Source organism: Platalea leucorodia (genome assembly GCF_965183815.1).
Source record: "Platalea leucorodia genome assembly, chromosome: 10".
NCBI classification, from domain to species: Eukaryota; Metazoa; Chordata; class Aves; order Pelecaniformes; family Threskiornithidae; genus Platalea; species Platalea leucorodia.
Window position 1 is genome coordinate 1,794,135 of NC_138832.1, and position 24,818 is coordinate 1,818,952.

Sequence of the window (24,818 nt, forward strand, 5' to 3'; positions counted from 1 at the left end):
AACCACCACGCTTATACAGCCAACAATATTTCTTTAATTGTACAAAAATCAGCACAGATACATTTTAGTTCTTATTTTGTGACAGAGCTAAAAGTCCATAGCAACAACACCGGCACCACAGTAATGCTGGCAGCTGGACTACCACCCTTTTTTTTTTTTTTTTTTAATAAGAGTATCTTATTTTTCACATCAAGTTGAAAGAAAATATTCCTGGCTGGGATTTGATGAAAGCAGAACGGACACGTTTTATATAACAACATTTGAAATGGTGAAAAACATTCCAAAAATGGAAGCACTGATAAATTCAGCTTGACTTGCAGGAGATATTGTGACCTGACTCAGAGCTGCAGGTCGGGCCCTTGCCCAGCAGGTAAAAAGTAGTTTGTAGCCACAGAGAGGGCAGCAATGCTGCCCTCCGTATCGGCAGGCTGCTAATGCCGCCGCCTTAGGAGGTCACCCAGCGCCTAGTAAAGTTGTTTAGATGAATGTGGACTAAAACCCATCTAAATTCATGTGTTAAGATTCCGAGAAGACAGTTATTCAACGATTGTTACAAAAACAGCTGGGATGCTGGCCTTTTCTAAATTAGCAGTAAAGTCTGCAGAGATGTAGGGAATCTTGGCAATTTCCCAGTGCTGCCTCATTTGTGCTTTAAGTACAAACTGAAAAATCTGATTTATTACACTGTAGAACATACGAAAACACATTTGACATTACAGAAACAAACGCTGGTAGTAATTCTGCGATATTTACAGAATCAAAATATTTGGCTTCAGTACTTCAGTCCTTCCTTTACCTTGAATACACCGCACGTGTCCATCTTCAGTTGTAATTGTAAATGTTTCACCTGGGTTTACCTGCACAAGGATAACCTGTAGAAAACAAAACACGAGAGAGGTTTGCTTTGGTTTGTTTTTTCATTTTAGAAATTACTTGGGGAAAAACCCCATCTCTTCCTTATACCCACATGTTAGATTAAAACAACGTAGCTTTGGCAACCTTGGAGAGTAAAAAAGCAAGATGAGAAACACTGACCTGTAGAATGACATTTCTTCATGCTTTGACATAAAATCATTAGTTTTGCATAATCAGTATTTGTCTCTGATTACTACCAGAAGTGCTTCCCTTGATACACTTCAAATAATTAACTAAGTTTATATTTTCAAATTTTTTCACAGTTTTTTCTTCTTTTACTTAAACAATACATGACCTAAGATTCACCTTGCTTTCTAAGCTTTGCCTATGAGATTATTTCAGTTTCAGGGCTAAATTGTCAAATTCAGGAATACACACACGCGCAAAAAAAAAAAGGGGAGGGGGACAGGGGACAAAAAAGATGCTTTGCCCAAAACTCAGCCATGTTTTTTTCACGGAAAGCATGCCGGTATGTATTTTGACAAAATATTCTCTGATGCTATCAAGCAATTTAATAGAAGTATGCAGCCCTTCGGGTGTGGAAGAAGGCGATAAAGCAGGTCATGCCTACCACCTCTGCTCTACAGCTCCCGAAAGACCAGGCGTATTCTCTCACACGTTTGTGTAACCCTGTAGCTGAAGAACTACAACTAACTGAGGTTCTGCAGGTCAATTTGGACGTGATCGCATTCGCTTTCACACAGATCAATGTGGACATCTGCCAGAATTCCTCCTCGGGCAGCCGACGGCATCGTTTCCCTTGTGCGGGGTAACACGGACCATCCCCTCGCTCTGCCCCATCCACAGCACGTGCTTCAGTATCGTTATAAAATATTGGCAGCTGTGCTTCAGTTTTATTGTAACCTTGACAACTTTACTACAAGAATTTTGCAGTGAGATTCTACTATGTTACATAGACACGGGTCTACTTCTGTCGGAGGGGTTTGGCCATGTAAGAACTGCACAGTCAAAATTCTGCCCTGGGGACATCAAGAAGAAACAGCGATGTAAAAATCGAAATAAAACATATTTGCAAAACTAGCCATAAAACTCAAAGTATAACTTTCTTTCATTCAATTTTTATCAAATATTTTTATGCTATTCATGGAATGAAAATTGTCTCAGGTAGACAGGGCCTGAAGAGATCACCCGGTCGGCTGGCTCCTGGCAGAAACCAGCTACCCGTGCCGCTAACGGATCAGCCTGGCTGCTTGGTGCTGCGCCGTCTCCCGTGAGGGAGCTCCAGCAGCTCCCCGGGCACCTGCACCGCAGCTTCCCTCTCCGCATCATTTCATCATCCAACTTCAACATCCCCTGCTTCAACCTCTTACTCCATGTCTTAACCACCAACGAGACAAAGAAAAAAGCACCAATAAAAGATTGTTTTCTCTGACTGAGACGCCATACCCTGTATATAAATTCTTTTTTGCATTTTTATCTGCCTTTTTTTGGCAACAGTGCAATGCTGACCGCTTGCAGTCCTTACCCACCCCTCGCCAGACCTTCTTCTACAGGACCACTACCAAACCCAGTCATTCCTTGTGATAAGCTGACTACCTACACACAGTGCTTGGTGCTTGTGGTTTTCTAGATTATCTTTCTAGTCACCAAAATCATTTCAGGCTCCCACGACGCGTGCAATTCCTCCCATTTCCTAACAGCTGCAGATTTATTAAGCACACCTCAATTCTACTACATTGGTCATGAATAAAAGGATCACTGAGAAGAATGACTTAAAAAGATCCTGTGGTCCCTCATTCGATCTTTGCGTTTTGAGCAATTTCACTTACTCTTTTCCAAAGAGTTTACCACGTAGCTTATGTTGGCATTAACCAAAGCACTAACGTGTAAGAGTAAGTGCAAACACACCCATGTTTACCCAAGGTATAGCTTCCGTCTCCGGTTCCTTTCTCCCTCTACTCGAGTGCACAACTTCAGCACACAAAGAGACTGATGTTTGCACAGATCCCGTACATTTAAGCTGCCGTGTGTACAACAGAACTCAAAGGAGCAGACTGTTCAATGCCCTTTAACGCCCATTTTGCAGCTTCTGCATGCTGCTATATTAATCTCAGCTTTTATTTTTTAGCAGGGGATGTAGAAGCATATATGAACACAGGCCCTGCTCCAGTGAGTTCATGGTACAGGAGACAATTTTACTCGAGGTAGATGAGCTGCTTCTGGACACACGTAAAACAGCAAAACCTCCTGAAAAGGCCATCTAGCCAGTCAGTAATATTTATTATGGTTCCACAAGAAGGCCAGGTGATAGATAAAACTTTTTAAAATGGCGTAATTTGAATGCTGAAACTTAAGCAGATCTGTCATTTCAGTATATAAGGAAATTCACAACTTCAACTCTACTGAATCTCTAGGAGGAAAGAGAACGAAGTGATGTTAGTTGTTTAAAGAAAACAGACAATAATGGGCTGGGGATTTGCCAGGGCACAAAAGAACGAGGAAAGAGGAGGTCTGCAGCGCAGGGCAGCTGCTGGGGACGGACGCTAGCAGGGGACACGGCTCCGCAGGCCGGCATTAAACCTCACAGCAAGCCTCATCTTCGAGGGCAAGAAAATTCAGAGGCAGGATCCTTTTGGAAATTGAGAGCCTCTGAACGTGTCAGGTCTTCGGAACAGGTTTCAAGTAACTGAAGTTCTTACAAACCGTTCAGGAAACTATTAACTGAACTCAGCAAAAAGGATCTAAGTGGTGCAATCACAGGGCTGCAGAGCAGTTCAGAGACTGGAATTTCAGGAATGCACGGGGCCACGTCTTAGAGGAATGACTCACTGTAATTAATGAAGCAAACGCAGTTCCATCTACCTTCCACCAAGGACCATTTCCAGGAAGCCGGAGCATTTCTACCGAGTCAATCTAAGGCAAGTTAGACGACAGACTAGCGCGAGGAGTCACAGATATGTCAAGGCCTTCGGGCGTCCGCGCAACCACGTCAGAACCAGTGGGATCAACACGGTTTGGAAGCTATTTCAAAGCACTGGTCAGCGTTTTGCTTTTATCCCTTATTCACACATTGAAGTTTTTTCAGAACAACAAAGCCTTCCAGAAAACTTCCAGCTTATATTTTATGGGAAATGGAACTGATGAACTGGGCGCTGCCTCCGACTGTTTGAAGTGATCAGCCAAACGGCGCAAGCTTTATTCCTGAAAACAAAAACACTGTCCAATACTCTATAATTAGCCCACCCTCTACAGCACCAGCAGCAAAATAATTTAAAAAAAATCATCTGCATTAATAAACCTTGAGTTAATACCTTATTTAAAAGCAAACTTTCCCATGCGAGACCGTGGCTCAGAAGCCTCTCCTCTAGAGAGGGGTGCCACAAACCAGGGCCGCAGGTGAAGTGGCTAGGATGGCAACGGGACAGGGCTGGTTAGATACAGGCGTGCTAGGATGAGAAATGCTGGCACATCAATGGGAAATCACATTCCTGGCCCCGTGAAGATTTTCACTAGACAGACTTATTTGTTATTTCCATTACAATTCAATCAGAAGCCTGGGAGACTATCAGTCTTCAAAGCCTACCCTTCAAACGCCATTTTCCCATGCATCTGCAAGATCCAACTCTTTTTTTTTTTTTTTTTAACCTCATTGGTTGCAAACCGTCTCCACCAGGTTCCAAAAATGTCAATGATTGTCACCTTCTTTCGGGCCATTCAATACACACCAGTATTCTACACACTGACCTATACCAAGACGTGCTGTACAAATACAGCTACGGAGACGGTCTCCAGTTCGATCCACCCGATCTCTTTTCCTTCTGTAACACGAAACACCAGCTACTGAATAACCTCACAGCTGGCCACTGTCTGAAATTTCACATTGCTAATGCTACAACTTCACAACTAGCTTAGAGACTCTACAGCTTTACTTATTTCAGAACACAGTCACTGTACCTTTATCTCCAGAGCCTGAGGGGAAAAAGCAGAGTAGACTACTTTTTTTTTTTAAATAAAGACTATTTTTACAAGCAAGTATACTACAATCCTTCCCCATCTATAACAATTACAAAGTAAAGGACATCTCATTTAAAACTTTTCAGCATTTATGATCTATCAGACCCTCAACAATTCATGATTATTTTATTGTACCCTGTTTATCCACTGTATATTCAAATATGCCAAGGTCTTCACTGTTACCCTTCGTAATCATTTCATAGGACAGTTATCCTACGGAAACTTTTATGCAACTTTTCCTTCTGGATTAACCCCTTAATTCCTATTTCAATTATTGTCAGGTACTTGAAGTTATATACTGAGCAGCTTAAAGCACTGGGCAGTTTTGTCCCCAGCCTCAACAAAACCATTATTTAACTCCAGGCACATAAAGCCTTCACATTTATGCTTTGTTATCATAGAATCCTAGAACAGCCCAGGTTGGGAGGGACCTTGAGAGATGATCTAGTCCAGACTTCTGTGGGAAAGGGAGCCTAGATGAGATTATCTAGCACCCTGGCCAGTCGCAGTCAGCCAACAAACTGCTATTTAGCTATTTAAAACCAACCAACCAACCTCTTCTCTCCTATCAGGACCAGTCTTGTTTGTAGCTGCTCGAGGGCAGGGGGAAAATGCTTCTTAAATTAATACCCAGCGTTCAAGTGTCAGGATGTCTGTAGCATTTCTGAGTGCACTGAAAGTCTATCTCCAAACGACGGGAAGATACCTCAGTATTTGTCGTACAAGGCGCTCGGGTTCTACTGCCAAACAGCAAATTCACTTCAAGTTTACTGACAACTTACACAAGCTCGTGCTTCAGGCAAATCATTTTGCTTCCACTTTTGTCTGTATTTCTAATCATACCAGGTACTTCTGAAGGCTTGTGTCCAATAAAAATCTAGCATTTCAACTAAATAGACTCCGGTTTCACCAGTGCACTGTAATTATTAATGAAGATACTTCCATGAACTACTAATGAAGACTCAGGAAGCCAAGGTCTTTCCTCTCATCTCCCTGCAACAGACTTCTTGCTTTAGAGCACTGCAGCCACTTGCTAATCTTTACTGGTTATTTTACATGAGCTTTTAGAAGAGCTTTCAAAATCTTAGTGCTTTATTAACTCCATATATTATATTCTTCCTTTTATTCTTTGATTTTGTAGTTTTAATTTTAAAAGCACTTGCATGTGTATAACAAACATTCCTTTTAATTCGCAATCTTTTCACATTTGCACTATATGTTGAATGATTTTCTTCCTCTCTATAGTTGCACTTGTATTTTACTGATGATACCAGTGCTGAGACCCACATGCTTTTCTAACTTTGCAAATCAGTATCGTGGCTGCTTTATTTCAAGCCTCCTCCTCTTCCAGCCGTCACACAAGCTGTACAACAAACAGGTTTTCTATTTTCTACAGCATGCCTGAACGTCCACCTCCCTACCACCACCGCTGGCACAGTTTTACATGACTTGCACGCAAGTGCAACGGATTTACTTGCCTGTTGTATGCTGTCCCCATTAACCATATGAGGTAGAAGTGGCACTTCATTCAGTATCGGCGTAGCTTCTAATGGAGGCGGCTGGTCGGCCATCATGTCTGAAAACCATTCATTGACAACTGCTCACGTTAACCACCTGCTAAAACAAAAAGAGAGTGGCAATATTAGATATGTCTCTCCTCTCCCCCAAAGAATTCTCTCCCTCCTTTACCAAACCTGGTACCAATGTAAAAAAACACAGCAGTGCCTTCAGGACATTGTTTTTTATTTTTTCTTCTCCACGAAACAAACACTTGCACTATGCTATTAACTGAATCCTTTAACGACAGCAATTCGAGAATACTTGAAAACCCATCAGGAAAATATCATCAGACTTCAACACTCCACAACTCTCCCCCAAAGATTTTCAAATCAACTGATGTTAATTGGAGACAAAAGTTAAACACCCACGTCTAGCTTCATCACACATTTAAAAACTCGTGCAAACTGGCAGTCCGAGGAGTCTGAAGGGGACCACATGTCACATACCTGCGCTCTGCATAATGGAGTACACCCACGGAGTCCCATGTATTACCCTGCTTTTCATTAAGTACTGCATTTAAGCAATACATATCCTTCTTCCAAAAATATGCTCTTTAAATACATATCATGCATATTCAACCTGACATGCCATGAGTGATGAAATCGCTATGTAAGTGATGCAATTACACAGTAGCATAATTTACACTTATGCAGCACTTCATTCTTAATTTTGTAGTTACAATTTCTAAATTGCTTGTACTCCAGAACCTAAGTTTTAGGCCAAAGAATTCAGATACTACATGTACATTACAGTCCCTGTGATGATCCAAAACTCCCCCAAACGGTGCAATTTCTCCCATGTCGCAACATGTCATCAATACAGAAGCCTGACACAGTGAAAACACAGCTTAAGGCAACACAAGAGAGTAGAGTACTTCTGTGCAAAAGTCTGTAACTGAGTACCACAGAGAACTGCATATGGAAAAGTATTGCATAGTTTTGGGCTTCTAGTGAGTAATCTGTGACTACAATAAGTCAACCTACAATCCAAATGTTGGTGACTTTTCAGTGCATAGTTAATCCAGCATCCATAAAAAGCACAAGATAACAGGATACAGGAAATGCTGACGTTTCCTTCTCCCTTCCCATTACCTCCTATAAACCCAGCCAGAAGACACCGTGTGGTTAGGATAGTCCAAGCCATTAAATTTAAAACAAAAAGCAAAATCAAAACAAAAAACATTCCCCACTCCCAAATCTGTGCACGAACCAGGTCAGTCTATATACAACTGCCAAATCCTCGTTCAGCTCTCCGTAACCAGTATGGAAATGACAGTGTTGGGGGGGAATCATTTCTTCATTTTGTTCAGAAAGGGACTGTAATAAAAGCTGAGATTACAAGTTCTCCTGTATTACCATTACAAGGTAAAGAGGCTGGTAGCATCCACTGGTAAAACCCATATTCTTTCTTGTTTGCAAAAGCACGTCAAAACAACTGATACAATCACACAGCCGCAAAATAGAGCGTACCAAAATACCCGAGACTGCCACAGAAACCAGCTCATTCTGCATACCAGTTGTTTCCCGGGCCTGCTCCAGTAACTATCTGAAGAGGCCAAATATGACTGCACAGGTGCAAGGGCTAGACGCGACCTCCAGAGTTTAAATTTGCATCAGGTTTGCCCTAAATATACTTCACTACCTTAGCATGTTATTTATTTCCTGAATAAAATAATCTTCCATCCTATTTGTCAGAATTGAATTACCTCAGCCAAGGAAACAAATTCCTCTGATTGCATGTAACTATTCCACTTAAAAATACCTGCGCTGTCGCGCTGCAGCCAGCACGTTAAAATTAAGGCAGAAGTTTCTTCCACTACACCTCTCCCATTTTTAGAGGTTTAGAGGTCAGATTTAAGTCTTAAGAGCCGTAACAGGAATTCAGTATTTATTTTATATATGCATATTGTCTCAATTTCTTTCATCTAAGAACCCCACAGACGACAGAAATTAGCACTTAACATAAAGGGGAAAACCCTTTGCCAAAAAGCAACTACATCTGCATTCAAATGTTCAACTAACCAAAATAACCAGCTGTAGAAAGCCATGTTCTGAAACAAGTCCCAATACCACCTGCAATTTTAAATAAACGTTCAAAGTTTCTATCCTCATCTCCTGCGTTGGCTGAATACAATTCTGCAAGGCTTTGTCTACATTAAGGGGCAGCACGGTGTAGTTAGTACAAATTGTAGAGCAGAGCACCAACATCCACGTGGTTTTTAAGAATCCTTAATCTATTGCCGAATGACACAGGTAGTATTTACATTTACACCTATACACACACGTGCGTTCTGCTTGCTCAGTGCTGTAATGTCACATTTTTCAGAGGAAGAACTTGGAGTATTAGGACATAACTGTTTTTACACAGTTAATGACAATCTCCAAAAATAGCAAATACAATTTCATGTCTTAGAAGGAATCTCCATATGGCCAGGGAAAACAGAAGTACCCACATAAACGAAACCATTTTAATAACTCTTGGGCAGTTTCACCTGGCTCAGAACGCTAACATTTTACCGTACAGCTGGGCTCAGGTGGCTGCAAGTGGCCCAACACGTAACGATAACGAGGAACATCCCACTGCATACTGATAGATCTGCAAAAACCAAGTTTTTTTGGTTTTGGAGCACAGCTTCATTCCTTGAAAACAGTGATAAGAGCAGCAAAAGACAGCGCTGCTCTCAAAGGCGGCACCTCTCCTGGTAAATCAGCATGGGAGTCAAGCCCTCCCCAGTTTAATAGGTAGAACTGTTCAAGGGAAATAAAGCACTCCCACCGAACATGGCATCAATGGGTTCACCTCCCAAAAGTCTCCATTTCATTCAAGGAAGCAGGTGGTATTTGGGTAAATAAAAAGAGAATTCCTGAAAAGTTATTACATACTCAGCACAATTTCCTGAAAAAAACAAAACAAAGAAACAGAGATCTAGCTTGGAAAGCCGTTACCCGCACCCTCCCACCGCTAGTCTGGGGGGGAACCCGGCCCTGCCGCCCTCCAGCGCGGCCCCGCGACTCTCGCCGCCCAAGGCGGCGGCAGGGTAAGCAAGGGACCAAGGCAGCTGCTTCTAAAGAAAAGGCGGAGGGCAACCGCAGAGAGGAGATCCCAGGATCCCGAACCCACCTCCATCCCATGGCCAAAGTCCTACCAAGTCTCACAGCTTCCCTCAAGCGCTGTCACTGATGCCGGGCACGCTCTGAACCCTTGGTTTTACCCCAGACCAAGTTAGCTTGGATAGGCAAATCCACGGCCCGAAAAGGAACAACCTACCTATAGGCAGAACTGCATCAAAAAGCTTCTCAGTCCCCTAAAGCCGGTTTGCTCTATCGCGTGCTGGGTAACAGAGGCTCAGGCTGCTATTGCCCAGGGTCTGCTCTTGGCAGCGAGGTGTTTTATCATCATTATTTGCTGTCCGAGTGGCCAGGGCAAAAAAACAGAAGGAAGAAGTGTTTGCACTAGGAATTCGCAGGCTGCATTGACATTAAAGAGGAGCTAGTACACAAAATCTTAAATTCTAGACTAAAAATAAACAAGAAAAATCCCATCTGCAAGCATTAAAGACTAGGCAAATGTAGTTTTCAGAGTTGTGAAGGAACATACTGAGAATCAGTGAATCATTACATATGAATCAACAGCAGAGTTTGCAAAGGCATCTTCTAGAGCTTTGTCACCGTGCACTGGAGGTTTTTGAGTCAGTATGGAACGAAATAGCTTAATTTTTAGAAAGGTTACATTTTGCAAGGGTACTTCTGGCCTGATTCATTTCTTTTACAGTGGTTTCTATTAGACATCAGCTAAAGGTCATTCCCAAACTTTGTTTGAGCTGAAGGAGTTCAGCCCATATACCATGATAGCCATTAAAAAAAAAAGAATTGGGACTAATCATCTCAGAAATAAACCTTCAGAAGCACTGTTTTAGCAAAGCTGGAAGAAGTAATAGCGGACATCGCATTTCTGAGTTCACAGAACTCTGCACTGGAAATAGCTTGAGCTACTGCTTTCAAAGATTATTTGTTCAAGACACACGCATCTGAAAACCTGAAATATTTTGTCTTTTCACAACATAAAAAAAAAAAAAAAAAGAGTACATTATTTTAAACCAAATAAAACCAGTTCATATTTTAAGAATGTACCCTGAGAAGTGTGTCTGAGTAATTCAACCCTGTGCTAATGTAATACGGGTAATCATGTTAACCATATTAAAACGAAGGCAATATTTTCCACTGACAGTCTCACACTACAAAGGCTTCTAAGAAAAACAGAAAATCGTAATGACTGGCCTTCCAGAAAACAATTACAGTACACAGCGGCTGTGCCTGACCTCACTTCCTGACATAGTAAAAAATGCCGAGGCTCTGGAAGACCGAGACGTTGGCCTTCTCTTTTCTCCAGCCCAAATTCTTCTCCACCAGCGCTGCCGTCACCCTGGACCCCGTCCAGCTCCCGAGGATTCGCGCTGAACTCTGTGTTCATTGATTCATGGCTACTCCCCTCTCAAGTCAGCGCCTCGGCCGAGAAAGCTGGGCTCTTATTTACATACAAACCAGCGACGATGCTCCCCAGAGGGAACCAGCAAAGCAAAGGCAGTAACTGAAGTCTACGTGATACTGGGTCACCGCACCTTAAGTCTGGAAAACACCACAGATTCTCGTGAGACATTTTGAAATTAAAATCTAAAATAGTCTAAGATAGTTGCAATTCAAAGTGAAATAAATGTGCAATTCCAGTACACGGGGACAGTTACTAACAAGCGTTTATTAAAACCACGAGGAGCGATGCTCAGGGCACTACAAAGCCTCCCTTCGCCGTCTGCAGCCGGGAACGCGGCGCCACGTTCAACTCGCAGTCCCTTCCACTCAAATGACAACAGGAACAACTTCAAAATCGTAACAGAAATCTCTAAGAAAAAGTTACGACTGGAATAATTTTCCTGTTTCCACTTCTGTTTTACCAAGAACTTTGGCACAGTCACCAGTAAACACCAACACCACATCAGCAGTTTTTCAGACGTGGTTTCTCTTCAGGCAGTAACAATAAATTTGCAACTATTTATGTGCAGGGCATGTAAAAACAAACCAAAGTTTGTGTATTCATTAAGTGTGTTTTATAGTACTATACAAAATAAGAAAAAAGTCAGATAGTGAAAAAATAACTTTTGCATTGGAATTATATCCTTTAATCATACTAAGAGAATACGAGATGATTTACTGTGCAAATGTGTAGCAGTATTATGTGTTTAGCAGGTTTTAGAAATCCTGTTACCTCCTATGAAAATGTTTTCCTAGTATATGAAAAATCTCTCTCCAGAAGGATATCACACAGAAACTAAATGGGGGAAAACACCGTAGACAGAAATGGATCAGCTTCATTCTACTGTCCAGAGTAGAAGCCGAACAGATTTCATAAAGAGTAAAAAAAAAAAGTTTATAATCCCACACAGGAGCAATCACAAAGACTGTATTTTCATTACAGTAAGTGCTGGATTTAATATGAGAAAGTTCCTATTCCAAGGAGCTTGTTACTGAAATGGAGACTTTTTTTAATAATACAGCATGCCCGAGTTCGAAAGAACACTGTGTGCAGGGGCAAAGGGGAAGCCTGACGGGGAGCTCGAAATTCAGCGCAGACTTCCCGATTTCTAGGGTCAGCGCCTTATGCAACCTTCCCCCCCAGCGGGTTTACACTTACTGCAGGAAGCAAACTACTACAATATTGCTGTTTATTAAATATTTATACAGTATTGTATAAAAACCCTAATGCTTTAATTACACCTTTTTATATTAATAGAACTACTAATTAGTATTTTTTATATATATATTTACTCTGTTTTTATATATTATATCTGTTTTCTCTAAGTGGGGGAAAAAGACCCCAATCTCATTACAAGCAACATACTTCATTAGTGTCTTTTACCTTTGGAAAAAAGCAAAAAGCAACATCTAGAAATGGATCCGTGGACATACACATGTATGAACCTCACGTACCGTGATAAAGAAAACGCTGAGACGCTGCCGTGCCTGAAACGCCAGAAAATCTCTTGCAAACTGAGACTTCCGAGTTAAACACACTCTAACGGTCAGTTAAATTTTGCGTCAGCCACCTCCAAAGGCTGGGTCTACTGTTGTTCTTTTTAACAAACAAAAGTCGTCCCCAACCTCAGGCTAAGGAACAGCTTCGCCGAAAAGATCGAACCTTATTTATGAATTCTGAAAAACCCTCACCCCTCCAGATTTGAAATTTATGCCCCACGCAGTTTTGAGGTAGGAAACATTTTGGGAAAAAAAAAAAAAGATACAAGCTACCCTCTCCCACCCAAGTTTTTCAAATAAACAGTAGTAACAAGGTGTTTAAGATATCATCCCAATCCTAAAATAGTTCTCCTCTGCCGCAGGACCACACAGGAGACGTTCTAGGTGGACTGGTTTACTTTTAGCAAGATTAAGGGAGAGAGAGACTTAACAGAAGCTCAGTTACAACTTTAGCTCTGAAGAGACCACCACCGCTCCATAACAGTCATCTGTTCAAAACTAAATATCTGTTTTGATTAAAATGTTGAAAATAATTTATAACAACACCCAAGTGAATTTGTCTGCACCATCCTGTATGAAGCCTGGCTTCCAGCCAGCAGGGCGCCACGACTTCGGTACCGAAAACGTTCTTCGTGACGTACCCAACCAACGTGCTCGGTCCAACAGTTTTAATACTTCCAGCCGTGAAAAGCCCGATGCCATTTTGATCTAGGTATTGCTAGGACCTCGCGATTTTGACCTGGGTGAGGTCTGTGACCCGAGTAAAACAAAAAAACCCAACAAAAAGCCCTCCCCAACTCCACAGACACGTAGCACAAGGTTTCCACGCTCTGTGCCACGCGTTTTCTTCTAGAAACTCTTAAAATCTTTTTCTCCTTCCCCACCTAAAAAAGTGCCAATTCCAAAACATTTCGCCGTGTCTTCCAACAAGTTTAACTATTACTGAAAAGCTTATTCTAAAGTAGTGCTAATAGTTTCCCCAGTCAAACATAAAAGTGACCACAAGGCGTTTATCACAGCCCGGACAGACCACCTGGGGACCAAAGCCATCGGGCCACTCGCCAGAAGGACCGCTGGGAGCTTCCCAAACGCTGCGGAGAGCTGGCTGGCTCCCGTGGCCACCGACAAGAACGACCCATGGAGGGGCAAGTCAAGGTGTAAACGCTCTGTAGGAGAGCAGGGAGGGGGGGAAAGAAAAAAAAGCAACTAGCAAATTACAGATGGACACTTTTTTCCTAAAGACGATTAAATTAAGTACTAATGCTTATCTCTCAGGGTACTGTGAGACCTGACTGCCCACAGAAATCCTCCCTGAAGGAGGAGTGAGATTGAGATGGAAAGCCCTCGTATCACGGACACCAAAACCACCTAAAACCGCAGAGAAACAGCAGATACAACATAGTAAGACACATGGGAACTCTGACATAAGTGATAATTATCAACTTTCATCCTCCGTTACCAACCTGGATCAGGTTCCCGATGTGCCTGTGCCAGGAAAGCAATAAAAAAAATTGCTTCCCTCCACCCTCAAATAGAAACTACACCAGCAACCGCCCATAGCACTTGAGAATTATTTTCTAGCCTGAAACTACATCCCTCAAGCCCTGAGAGCTCTGCTCCCTGGGGACAAAAAAGGCAAACGCACAGTCTGAAGGGCAGCGCTCACCCTCGAGGGTTATACGCATTTTCCCAGTGACTGCAGAACTTCTTGCTGCTCTTCAAATGAGAAAGTCCACTGTTCAGAACTGTGAGCTGGGAAGAAAGTCTCTGCCAATGCCCCGAGTACATTAGCTTTCATTTGATTCGAGCTGTTATTTAACAACATGCTCACTGGTCACATTAGGGCCATGCCTGTCCTCTTAATTATTCATTTATGAGGCTTGTAAAGTTTGTATTAACAGTTTCTATAATGCAAACATGACATTACTTTTAGATAAATATTATCCTTCATTGCTTTAGTTATTTTACGTCTTTACTCTTAGTGCCAGAAAAGCAGAGTCATATCCTAAGCACTTGTGTGCTGCTGCTGAAGTGAGCAGCCCCACAAATCCAAAGCCAGTAGCTCCTGAAAGGTCCTATTCCTCCTTCCAGAAGCGGTCAGAACTGAACACCTCGAAGGACTGAGCCCTTAAAGTGTTTCATTCTTATTTCAACTTTAAAAAAGTAATGGGATTAGGATATTTTCCAGCTGTATCGATGTTGTTAAAGAAAAAAAATTAAATGCCAAACTGACCACTTCTTTTCACCGGCTAGGAAGATGACATGCTCTGGCATAAGCTAAGTTGCTCATTTTTACTGCCCTAAAGCTACACGAATCATGACATTTCCAAGCTTATATGAAAGAAGCTTCTAATAAATGCAATGTAACAACATATTTATTTTAAATATGATTTTCTACAGGTGAAACTGTATCCCCTGAATTTCAAAACATTGTTCTGGCTGTTCAGGCCTTGAAAGAAACCAGTTTATTTACACATTAACAACATACTACTGAAATTCTATACCCAAATGTCTATCTAGATCAGTTAGAAGTTATGGACATAACAGACACCACGGTTCATTGAAAAGTAATTCCAAAAAAACTTCTGACCAGAGTCACAAGAAGTAGAATGCACTGTTGAAGTGAAAAAAATGATAAAAAATGAGAAAGGAAAACCCTACAAAGAACAAAAGCAGTGACAGCGTCCTCTCAGGTCTCATAGCGCAGCCATAACGTGAACAGCTGGGAAGCTAACAGGGTATTTCTTTACAAATAAAATACACACAGCTCTAGAAAGACAACCCTATACTCTTAGGAGCACAAGCCCTACTACATACCTGAAAACGTGATAATGCAGTGATGGCCACAGAGAAACCTTAACCAGTCAGCAAAAAGGCAGCTGGAGTTTACACCTTTAAGTAACTACAGATCTGAACAGATGAAGGAAAATGTTTAAAACCGTGCCAAGATGTACAAGATGGGAACTGCAAGTTTCTACAGGGAGTGCACGTGCTCCAAGATTCTGAAATTCAGGTTAAGTATCTGGATAACTAAAGACAATTCTTCCCTATGTGAAAAACTTGGTCTTGAAGTGGAACGTAAAACTAAATCCATTTTATGATAATTTTTTCCCCTCAAAAGAATCAAGTTCTGCTCATTTATTTACCAACTTTCTTCAATTTCAGGGGAAAAAGTTCTGTTTCAAAGAATGGAAACAATCCAAAGAAATGGCTATTGTACGTGCAGACGAGTCCACCGCAGCAGGAACACATACTCCATAGCACCTTGTCACCTGAGTTTCCTCCCTGTAGCGAGGAATACCTAGCTCATAGCAAGGAATAAATAGCTAAGTATTTTTAAAAGCTTTTCTTACCATCTTCAAGTAAGAGCTGGCCGAGGACCATCCAGCAAGGTGGCAAATTGAGGCGTACCCTGAGCTTGGCTGGCCTGTTTTGTCCTACGGGATGTATTTCCAGACACCAAGCGTGCCGCGCCGCGTGCTGTGCAGACGGGGAGGTCAGTACCGAGCCAGTGAAACCTCCTGGGGCTAGGCCAGGGAGGCACCGAGCCGCGGCCGTTTCGGTGCCAGAGCTGCGTAGTACCGGTCCTAAATTAACCTAGAGAGCATCATGGAACGGCAGACACGTGCACAGAGTTGGTCCGGCTGGTGTGATACAAACAAGATCGGATCCAAAAGTTGTTTTCCAAACACTCACTCTCCAACTCTTGAACAACTTATTTTTTATTTTAAACTTGACTCTAAGGGAGAGCAACCATCCAGGTGATTAAAACCAACAGTAACAATGCTATTTCCAGGAACGGCTCCCTACCGCGAGGCTGGTCACGGCACTCAGTTGTTGTCTAATCCAACAAAACAGAAGTAATATCAGGACTTCACAAGATTAATACAAGCAGGAGCTTTCTTTCAGGTTTCTGAAGGCACTAAGCCAAATCAGCAAAGGCTGATTCAATCTGCTTCTGTGAATCAAGTGCGCTTGATGTATGCTGCCAACGTATGGATACAAACAAGCTTTGTAATTTAGGAACTCTCTTACACATCGTGACTTCAAAAACAAGCATAAAAACACAGCAAAAGCAAAGAATTTCTTCAAATTGTAAGAGATTATGCAAAGTTCAAGCAAGGAAGAATTATTTTGATAGGCAAACTGAAGACTGTTTTCCTTGCGCAACACGAGAAGAGGGTCAGGCTGTAACGCTTTAGCTGCGCAGCGGATCAAATTAGTCTAGTTAAAACAGGTTATACTTAAACCAGGGGCTAAAACACACCAATAAATTATTTCAATTACCACATCTGAGCAGTCTCATGGTAACGGACCACGTGCATTTTTTTTAGTTCATGGAAAATGCAAGGTAAAATGCAAGTATGAGCTCATACGCATGAGGTTTAAGCAAACACACGTCACCCAGCGGTCGCGACAGGGCAGGAACATGCATACAACCATTACCACGGTTCAGCTGACGTGTGGTAACACACCAGAATAATTCGCTCCTATGTCTGAGCTTTAAAGATTTTTTGGTAAATCAGTTAACCTGCTACAAGTTTGGGGATGTAATCACACCTTTACATAAGAACATAAGTGTAAATTATCATAGTTTTGGAGAATTTAAGGATGACAGTTTATATATAAGTTTTTATAAAGTTTATATTTTCAGAAATCTAGGCATTAAAAAGCAAAATGACAGTTTACAAAACACCAAAAAGTTGTTTACATAATATCTCCCAAGACTGAATAATGCTTCTAAATAATTATCACCCCTGACATTTTGGAATGGATGAAAATCTACATATTGGTAAACAGATTGAACCTTCTGCTGAAAGCAGTCATTCTGGTCCACACTAACATGTCCCCTCTCGCAGGTACTTAAAGAGTACTCAAGATAGTTACATCCACGCAAATACTAAAGGCTGCCTTTATTCCCTCACGTAACTGTAGCATGACGAACCCAACTGGAGTCATACATGAATGGTACAGATCACTAGTTTGGAACACTTTGATACTTCACACAGCAGAACTGAAAGCAACTGATCCCCATTAAAGAGGTACCAATGTTGAAGCTATTTAATAAAGGGCACTAAACAGCAGATAAAAATACTTCATCCACATTTATAACCCCCATATTTAATACCGTGAAATGATTTTCCTCCCAAAATACCTATTCAACTCGGGAGACTATAACATGGTGACCAATTTTTTTTTCTTTATATCTTGTAAGAAATCCATCTGCTGATTGATCTTTGGCTCACAGGACACTTTCAACTTTTCTCCCCAAAGACTCGTTTTGTACTTACTTAGGTAGTTTCACATCACATTCTATTCTACATTGATTAGCTACCAGTCAGTCCTTTACTTCATTTCTTCTCTTGCATTAGGCAATTGCGAACAAAATATGAAAGGGCTTGGGAAAACGGGGCGAGCTGCTCTTCACAAAGGTGAGACTAGCATATTACACTTGAATTTTGATGCATAGTCATAACGTGAAAACTAATTCTTCATTAGAGGGGACCCAACCTCAGCAAAAATACACCCCCATCACAGAAAAACTAAGATCTGCTTGGATGCCTTTCAATTCGATAAACAGCACGTTAGCTGTGATGTGACGCAAAAACGCGATTTCATCCTCTAACCCGGCTGACGTGTGACTGCTTTCCTCAATGCCGCAGTCGCGTCAGGCTGAAGAATACACTGCCGTAAGCTATGTCTGCAGCCAACATCACGCATGCAGGGATCAAAAACTTGCCAAAGGACAGGCTTCATTAGTGACCATATAATAGTTATGTTGCATTAATGGATACCCATTTTGAGCAGTATTAACAACTGCTCTCTTCTAATCCACAGGTAGATCGTGAAACATGAATTCAGACACGTGGATTTGAAAGATCAAGGCCTCCACCAATGCAACAGGTGGTTCCATACGTAAGTGGTCTTTTTAGAAGCAGCTTGATGATGGTCTTCAGGACATAGGCCAACTCTCTAAAAGATGAAACAACTACTCTATGTCTTCACATCAAAAAGGTGATTTCTGATTCACAAATACTTTATAATGCATCTGCTTATCCTCCCCCTGTGTAAAACACACTGTTCTAGCCCACGGCTTCCAAAACTTGTCTTTACTTTTGGCTACTTGTATTTTTAAGAATGCAATTGCCATGGTTTCCTAAGGGCCTTGCAGTATTGTACATCAGAAGATAATTCACAAGATTCTTCGTTAAAAAAAAAAGCAAGCTGGAGAATTCTTGCTCTCACAAGTGCCATACAGACGGCAATTTTCTGACAGATTTCTTTCCGCTTTTCAAGCGGGTCAGTTCCGTGACCTGATCAATTCCATGACTGAGGAGCTCAATTCCATGAGCTCCAACTAAAAACAATGCATCTGAGTAAGGCCACCTAGTCGGTCACTTATCAGCATGCTACCACCCACTTGACCTGTTTTCTACACAGGAAATGCATTTCGCTAAAAACAGAGTTTACTTTCTTTATCCAAAGGCCAATTATGCAAGTCTCTCTGAGACAAAACTTCCAGCTAAGGCAGTGGGGGGAAGAGAAGGACAGAAAATAATGTGAAAATAAAGATAAGGTTGCTACCTTATGAGGTCAATAATGTTTATGTGGAAATACTGAACCTCTTCTTGCCTCAAGAATTCTAACCGTTCTTCCTTCCCTAATTCATTTTTTACATTTGATAATAAGTTATCCAAAAATTTTTTCCAGGGAAAAAAACACAGGAGTCCTAAGTTCAGAAGTATGGCAAATACTTTTATATTATTTCTCCTTAAAGTGCTACTTAAAGACTCAACAGGAAAAAATGCTTCATAAAATCTGGGAGAATAGTAAGTTATGCCTAATTACCGTTGACGCTCTCCTGACTTGAATTTGCTCCTGTTGATAACTGTTACACGGTCAGCGCCTGCTGTAGTATGAGCAACGTGCTGTGCTGTCCCTCAGTCTTCTTCCTGCAGACAAGACAAAAGTAACAGTAATTTTTTTTTTTTTTTAATGACTCGGCCAAGCATAAAGTCTTAAGAAAAAAGGTGCAAAAAACAACCTACATTCACTAAAACAGCAAAAGACATCAGAGAACAGCCAATGATTAACTCCACCAAACTCAGCAAATAAAACCCAGGGAAGACTCCACTGGGAAAGAAGCAGAAGACCTCACGCAGCCTTCTTGCATTTATTCAGTACGTACAGAACGCAAAACCTGACAACTGAGTAAACGCTGCACACACGTTTAACGCTGTATAAGTCAAAGATGCTCCATGGCTTGAGCTATGATCTAATTAGCGAACGGTAACTTGAACACTATGAATATGGTACCCGTATGAAGCGCATTCTGTGGCAATTAAGTGTATTTACTTAGTTACCTACTCAATGCTCTATTCCTCTATATGACAGTAATGATGAAAATAAAAATCCATTTCCCAAAAGTACACTAATGTATCCGAATTTGAATTATCATGAACATATTTACCCTCCGATAGGGGACATAAAAAAGACATAAATTGTACAATCTGGAAAATACAATCACAGTTTACTGTTACAGGGCAGCACAGCTTTATTCTATAAACTGTTCCACTAAAGATGCTCCACCAGGAGAAGGTAACGAACAGCTTCAGTAGTCACTGAAGCCATTCAAGATGTTATATTTAATAACGTAAAAATCATCATCTTCCTCAAGCTACTGGATCTGGTACCAAACTCCAGTTCCTAAACCATTTGCACATTGAGGATTATAAATTGCACTGGTTTGGCTCTCCAAACTTAGGCAGTCCTTACAAATATTAGTCAATTCCCAATATAGTTTTTCCTAAAGATGAGGCCCGGGCACGTACGTTCTGCAGTTTTACTGGAACGCTCCAAGAGCTCGCCGAGGCAGTTTACAGCCCGAGCTGGCTAACTTTGCACTGAGCCAGCCTGCAGAAGCTCACCGCTTCCTCCAGCAAACACAGCAGATCCATTGTTATTTTCCCCAGAAAGGTGATACTGTCTTGAAGCCGCAGATGTTTCTGAAGTCACAGCCTAATAAATGTTCCTCCCGAACTACTTCTCATAAGTCATGGGCAAAAAAAATATAGAGCATCAGGCCCCAATGCTGGAGAAGTGAATCTTGAGCAAACGGAGGCATTTTCCACATCAATCAAGACAGCGGGAACAATAGCAGATTTACATTAAGACTAAAACGGACGAAGGGCTCTGAGCCAGTGGTCTGTCTTTGCTGGTCAATACACAGAAAGGATTGTGTTAGCACCACTGAAAGAATAAATTATCGCTGCTTTTACAATAAGCTCTTCAAGAATGCAATAAAGAGTTCAGTGTGTGCTCCTCACTCAGGAATCCAAAACTTTTCAGTTAAGGTCTGGCTTGCAGCAAAGATAACAGCTGAAAACTAACCATCCTGACCTTGGTAAGCGTCGTGACAACTCGCTAAAAACAGGTGAAAAAAAAAAAAGGTTACATCTCTGATCTGCACCAGCCTTGAAACCAGAGCAATAAGCAACCACAATTTTAAATACCGATAGTTCAGACCTGATCGTTTTGAGATATAGCAAAATTAGAAGTGAGAAATGTAATTTTTTTTTTTCCCTAAAGTCTCTTGACTGTTGCAGTATTACTGAGGTTTTCTCATCTGCTTTCAGAGATAAATTTAAACTTCTCTGATTAAATGAAATGATGACAGGAAATTAAGAAAATATCTAACTAGAGAAGCCATTCTTACAGTGTCTCATACTGGCTTATGACTGTGATGCAGAATATTGTAAGAATGCCTTCCCAGTTGTGTATTTTCTTAAAAGTTACAAGCTTACAGATTGACAAGAAGTCTTCCAAGTTGGGGAAATAGCAGGTCATCAAATAAAAGTGCCAGTTTCAGTCTTCCAAGCTTAAAACGCGTCTTTTAATTTGCTTCAAATTCATCCACAGGGATTCCAAAACCTTTTTCATTAATGGGTGTACAGATGGGTCTACGGATACATACATAGTACCGCTCCAATGCGCTGCCTTCCCACCCGGGGCTGCCCAAGGCCAGGCACTCTCTCTTGCGAGCAGAATGCTGGAATTTTTACTGTTTGCACAGTACATATGGAATCTTGTTTTTTAAGGACTCACCAAACCTTTCCTAAAAATAAACATAAAAGATGAAAGATTGTTGGTATGGGTGTGACAACCCACACAGTCAACACGATGCAAATGCTAGCCTCCAAAAAAACCCAAACAAAAGACTGTTAAAAGTGTGGTATAGAACATCTCCATTCAACTTTGTTGCAAATTTGGTTTCAGCACAACATCAAAGAAAGATGCAGTTTGTGATCAAGGGTTGTGGCAGGAAACGCATTTGTGCAGACAAAGTTATCTTTATTCTCTCTAAAGGTGAATGCACTAGCAGTTATTGTTCTAAACTATTCCAATTCCTCAAAACCATTGGCAAGTAAGACGCTGTAGTAAAGTTAACTACCAAATTTTACCAACAAAAACAAGCTATTCTAATATAACAGGAACAAAAGCCTGCAATATGTATCTGTGCAGATACAAAGCGCAAGAAGTTGAAATTATTCCATTTCATTGTCAAAGCGCCGCTTAATTGCAGTTAAGGCCAAGTTTTTCAAAAACTTGCTGCAACAATACCGAGCCTACAACTGAGTGAGCAACTTGTAATAGCTTGCTCCAGGAGACGTTTAAGACAGTCAATACGAGTCCTGTTTATTCACAGGCTGCTGCACCAAGAATCACAAACTAAGATCCAGGATACCAATGAACGCAAAATAGCTTGCTCTCAACTCCGCTCTACAGAATATTACGATTTATTTGATCCTAGCTAAGAACGCGTTATTCCCAGACAACAACAGCACTCCAAAACTTTCAGGGATTGGGAACACAATAAGGTGAAAAGACCTAGAAGAGAGGACGGTGTCACAGCTGGCTGTTTTTCCAACATGCATGATTACACACACGGAGCCTTGAGAAAGTCAACATCTTTCCTATTTTACCACCTTATCCTTTTTCACATACAAAAAACAGGGAAAGGAATGCAAGTGTGGGAAGCAAGTTAGGTTTTGCTTCTTACTCACAAAGATACTGAACAAAACACAAAGTACTTTCTTCTGCACTGGATATTAACTCCAAGGTCAATTTATTGGCTTAAAACACAGAGAGGATGCTTCCCTGGTTAAAATGCTAATCTGAGTCTCAGGAAATCTAGATTCAATTCCCTGCTCACCACATACTTCCTGTGTGACCTTGGGCCATAAATATTTCGGTGCCTCAGTCTTTCCATCTGCGACTGAGATAGTATTTCCCTATTGAACCAAGTGCCATAAAGATAAATACATTAGAAGAACATCAGGAATCACAGACCGTAGCATATGCGTACCGGGCTACTGAAGAAGTCATCTGCAGCAGTACTGGGTGTCAATATTCACAGTTAGGCATCAGGTAAAGCAAGGAAGGGCTGCCAATGTTAAAAACGTAGCTACCGCAGAACAGAAAAGACATGAAATATTCAAAGAATGGACAGAAATTGAAACCTCAATTATGAAAATAAATGAGCCTTACAGAAAGTTTCCATTGTTCCAACAAGAAGTCTGAGCAGCGAGTTTTAAACAGAAACAAAACCCAGAACCCAGCTGAGAGCGAGCTGCTCCAGGAAGCAAATACACCTGCCAGCGGCGCATTATTACCCTGTTTTCTGAGATTATTGCGATGGGCCGCGCACGAAGCGGCTCACATAAGAGGCGGCGGAGGGGCTGCTGGGGCTGGGGGCCAGGAATCCCGGGGGACTCTCCCCCAGCCCTCCCTAGGAAAGCACCCCCAGGTTGCCGAAGTCAACAGCCCTTTGTCAGAGGCAGTAAATAGGACCGCGGTGAAAAGCGGTCACAGTGGGGTCCCCACCTTTGCTGCTGCCCCAAGGCAGAGGGGGACAAAGCAGAACGGGGGGAGGGCGAAAGATGGTCACCACCCAAACGCTGGATGACAGGACTGACCTCCCCCTGCCCCGACCCCAGGAGGAGCTGGGGGAGGTGTCTGGCACTCGAGCTGCTGATCAGCCAAGGGGAACAACTAGAAGGCTACGTGGCATTTGCAGGCAGCAGCTCCGGCTGCCGAGGAGGGAGAACGGGGGGGGGGGGAGGCGAGGGGGAAGATGGGGGGGGGGGGGGGCCCACGACTTCAGATCTCAACCCCCTCTCCTCTGAGAAACAGAGGAAAAAGGAGAGGAAGGGGGGCAGAGAGAGAGGAGAAGAGAATTTGTGCGGTGGGGAGAGGAGCGGGAAGGGGCGGCGGGAGGCCGGGGAGCTCGCTGGCATCAACCCCACCCGGGGAGGCACGGCGGGGCTCGCTGGAACCAGCCGCCCCCCCCCCGCCCGCACCGCGGCCCCGCCGCCACCCCGGCTCCCCCCCCCGCCCGGGGCCGCCCCGTTACAGCGCGGCCCCCGCACCCCAGACCCCCCGCTCCCCGGGGCGGCCCACCCCTGCTCCGGCCCCGGCTCCCCCTGCCCCACACGCCGGGCCGCCCCCCACCTGCCCCGTCCACCCCCAAACCCGCCGCGTACCCCGGGCTCCCCCCCGCCGCCCCTCACCCTGGGAGCCCGCTTCTCCCCTCCATCGCCCCACACCCGGCTCCCCCCCGGCCCCACACGGCGCGGCCCCCGCCGCCCGCTCCCCCCCGGCATCCCGCCGCCTTTCCCCCCCCTCCAGCCCCGCCTCGGCGGGCCCCGCTCCGCTCCCCACCGCGGGGCTCCGCTCCGCTCCCCGCCGCCGGCGAGTCGAGCCGGCCGCCAGCTCCTGGCACTGCCCACCGCGCCTTGGGCGGGGAGCGCCGCTCTCCCCCGGCCCGGCCCGGCCCGGCCCGGCCCGGCCCCGCCGCCCTCCCCCGCCCCGGGCGGGAAGCGGGGGGCCGAGGAGCCCGCGGGAGCGGCCCCCGGCCCGGCCCCGCGGCAGCACTCACCGTGCGCGGCGCCGCAGCCCCTGCCTCAAGCCCGGCGCTGCCGACCGCCAACGGACCGCTCCGCCATGATGGAATGCGGGCACTGCGCCTGCGCCGCCGCCGCCGCCGGCCGGGGGCGGGCGGGCGCGCCAACCACAGGCCGGGCCGATCTTCGTCTTCAGCCGCCCGCTCCCGCGAAAAGAGGCGCGGGGGGGCGGCGGGGGAGCCCGCAGGTGGCTGGAAGGCCCCGGCCGGGCGGGAGCTGGGGCCCGCGGGTGCCCGGCGGGGGACGCGGGGCTGGGGCGAGGCGGGGAAGGCGGCTCGTCAGCGCCGGGGTGGCACCGGGTGGCGACAGAGGTGCCAGGGTGGCCGTGGCCGGCCGCCACCCGCCGTCCCGCCATGGCCGCGTCCCCTCCGGCGCCCCC

At 43.7% G+C, this 24,818-nt stretch overlaps 1 protein-coding gene across 3 annotated transcripts in view; it reads right to left on the reverse strand.

Moving 5' to 3' along the window:
* The window catches only part of LOC309595824 (fibronectin type-III domain-containing protein 3a-like), a 49,039-nt gene extending 24,545 nt beyond the window's left edge, over positions 1-24,494 (reverse strand). The window contains exons 1-4 of one of the 3 annotated variants that reach the window (XM_082323198.1): positions 24,415-24,494; positions 19,326-19,429; positions 6,369-6,504; positions 797-872 (exon numbers count right to left, since the gene is read on the reverse strand). In XM_082323198.1, coding sequence (XP_082179324.1) covers positions 797-872; positions 6,369-6,464 — 172 coding nt within the window. In that variant the 5' untranslated portion in view covers positions 6,465-6,504; positions 19,326-19,429; positions 24,415-24,494. Of the gene's footprint in view, positions 1-796; positions 873-6,368; positions 6,508-10,768; positions 10,793-19,325; positions 19,430-24,414 lie in introns of those variants that run through there. The other 2 variants (XM_082323197.1, XM_082323199.1) reach the window with 2 other exon arrangements.
* Between the last annotated feature and the right edge of the window lie 324 nt (positions 24,495-24,818).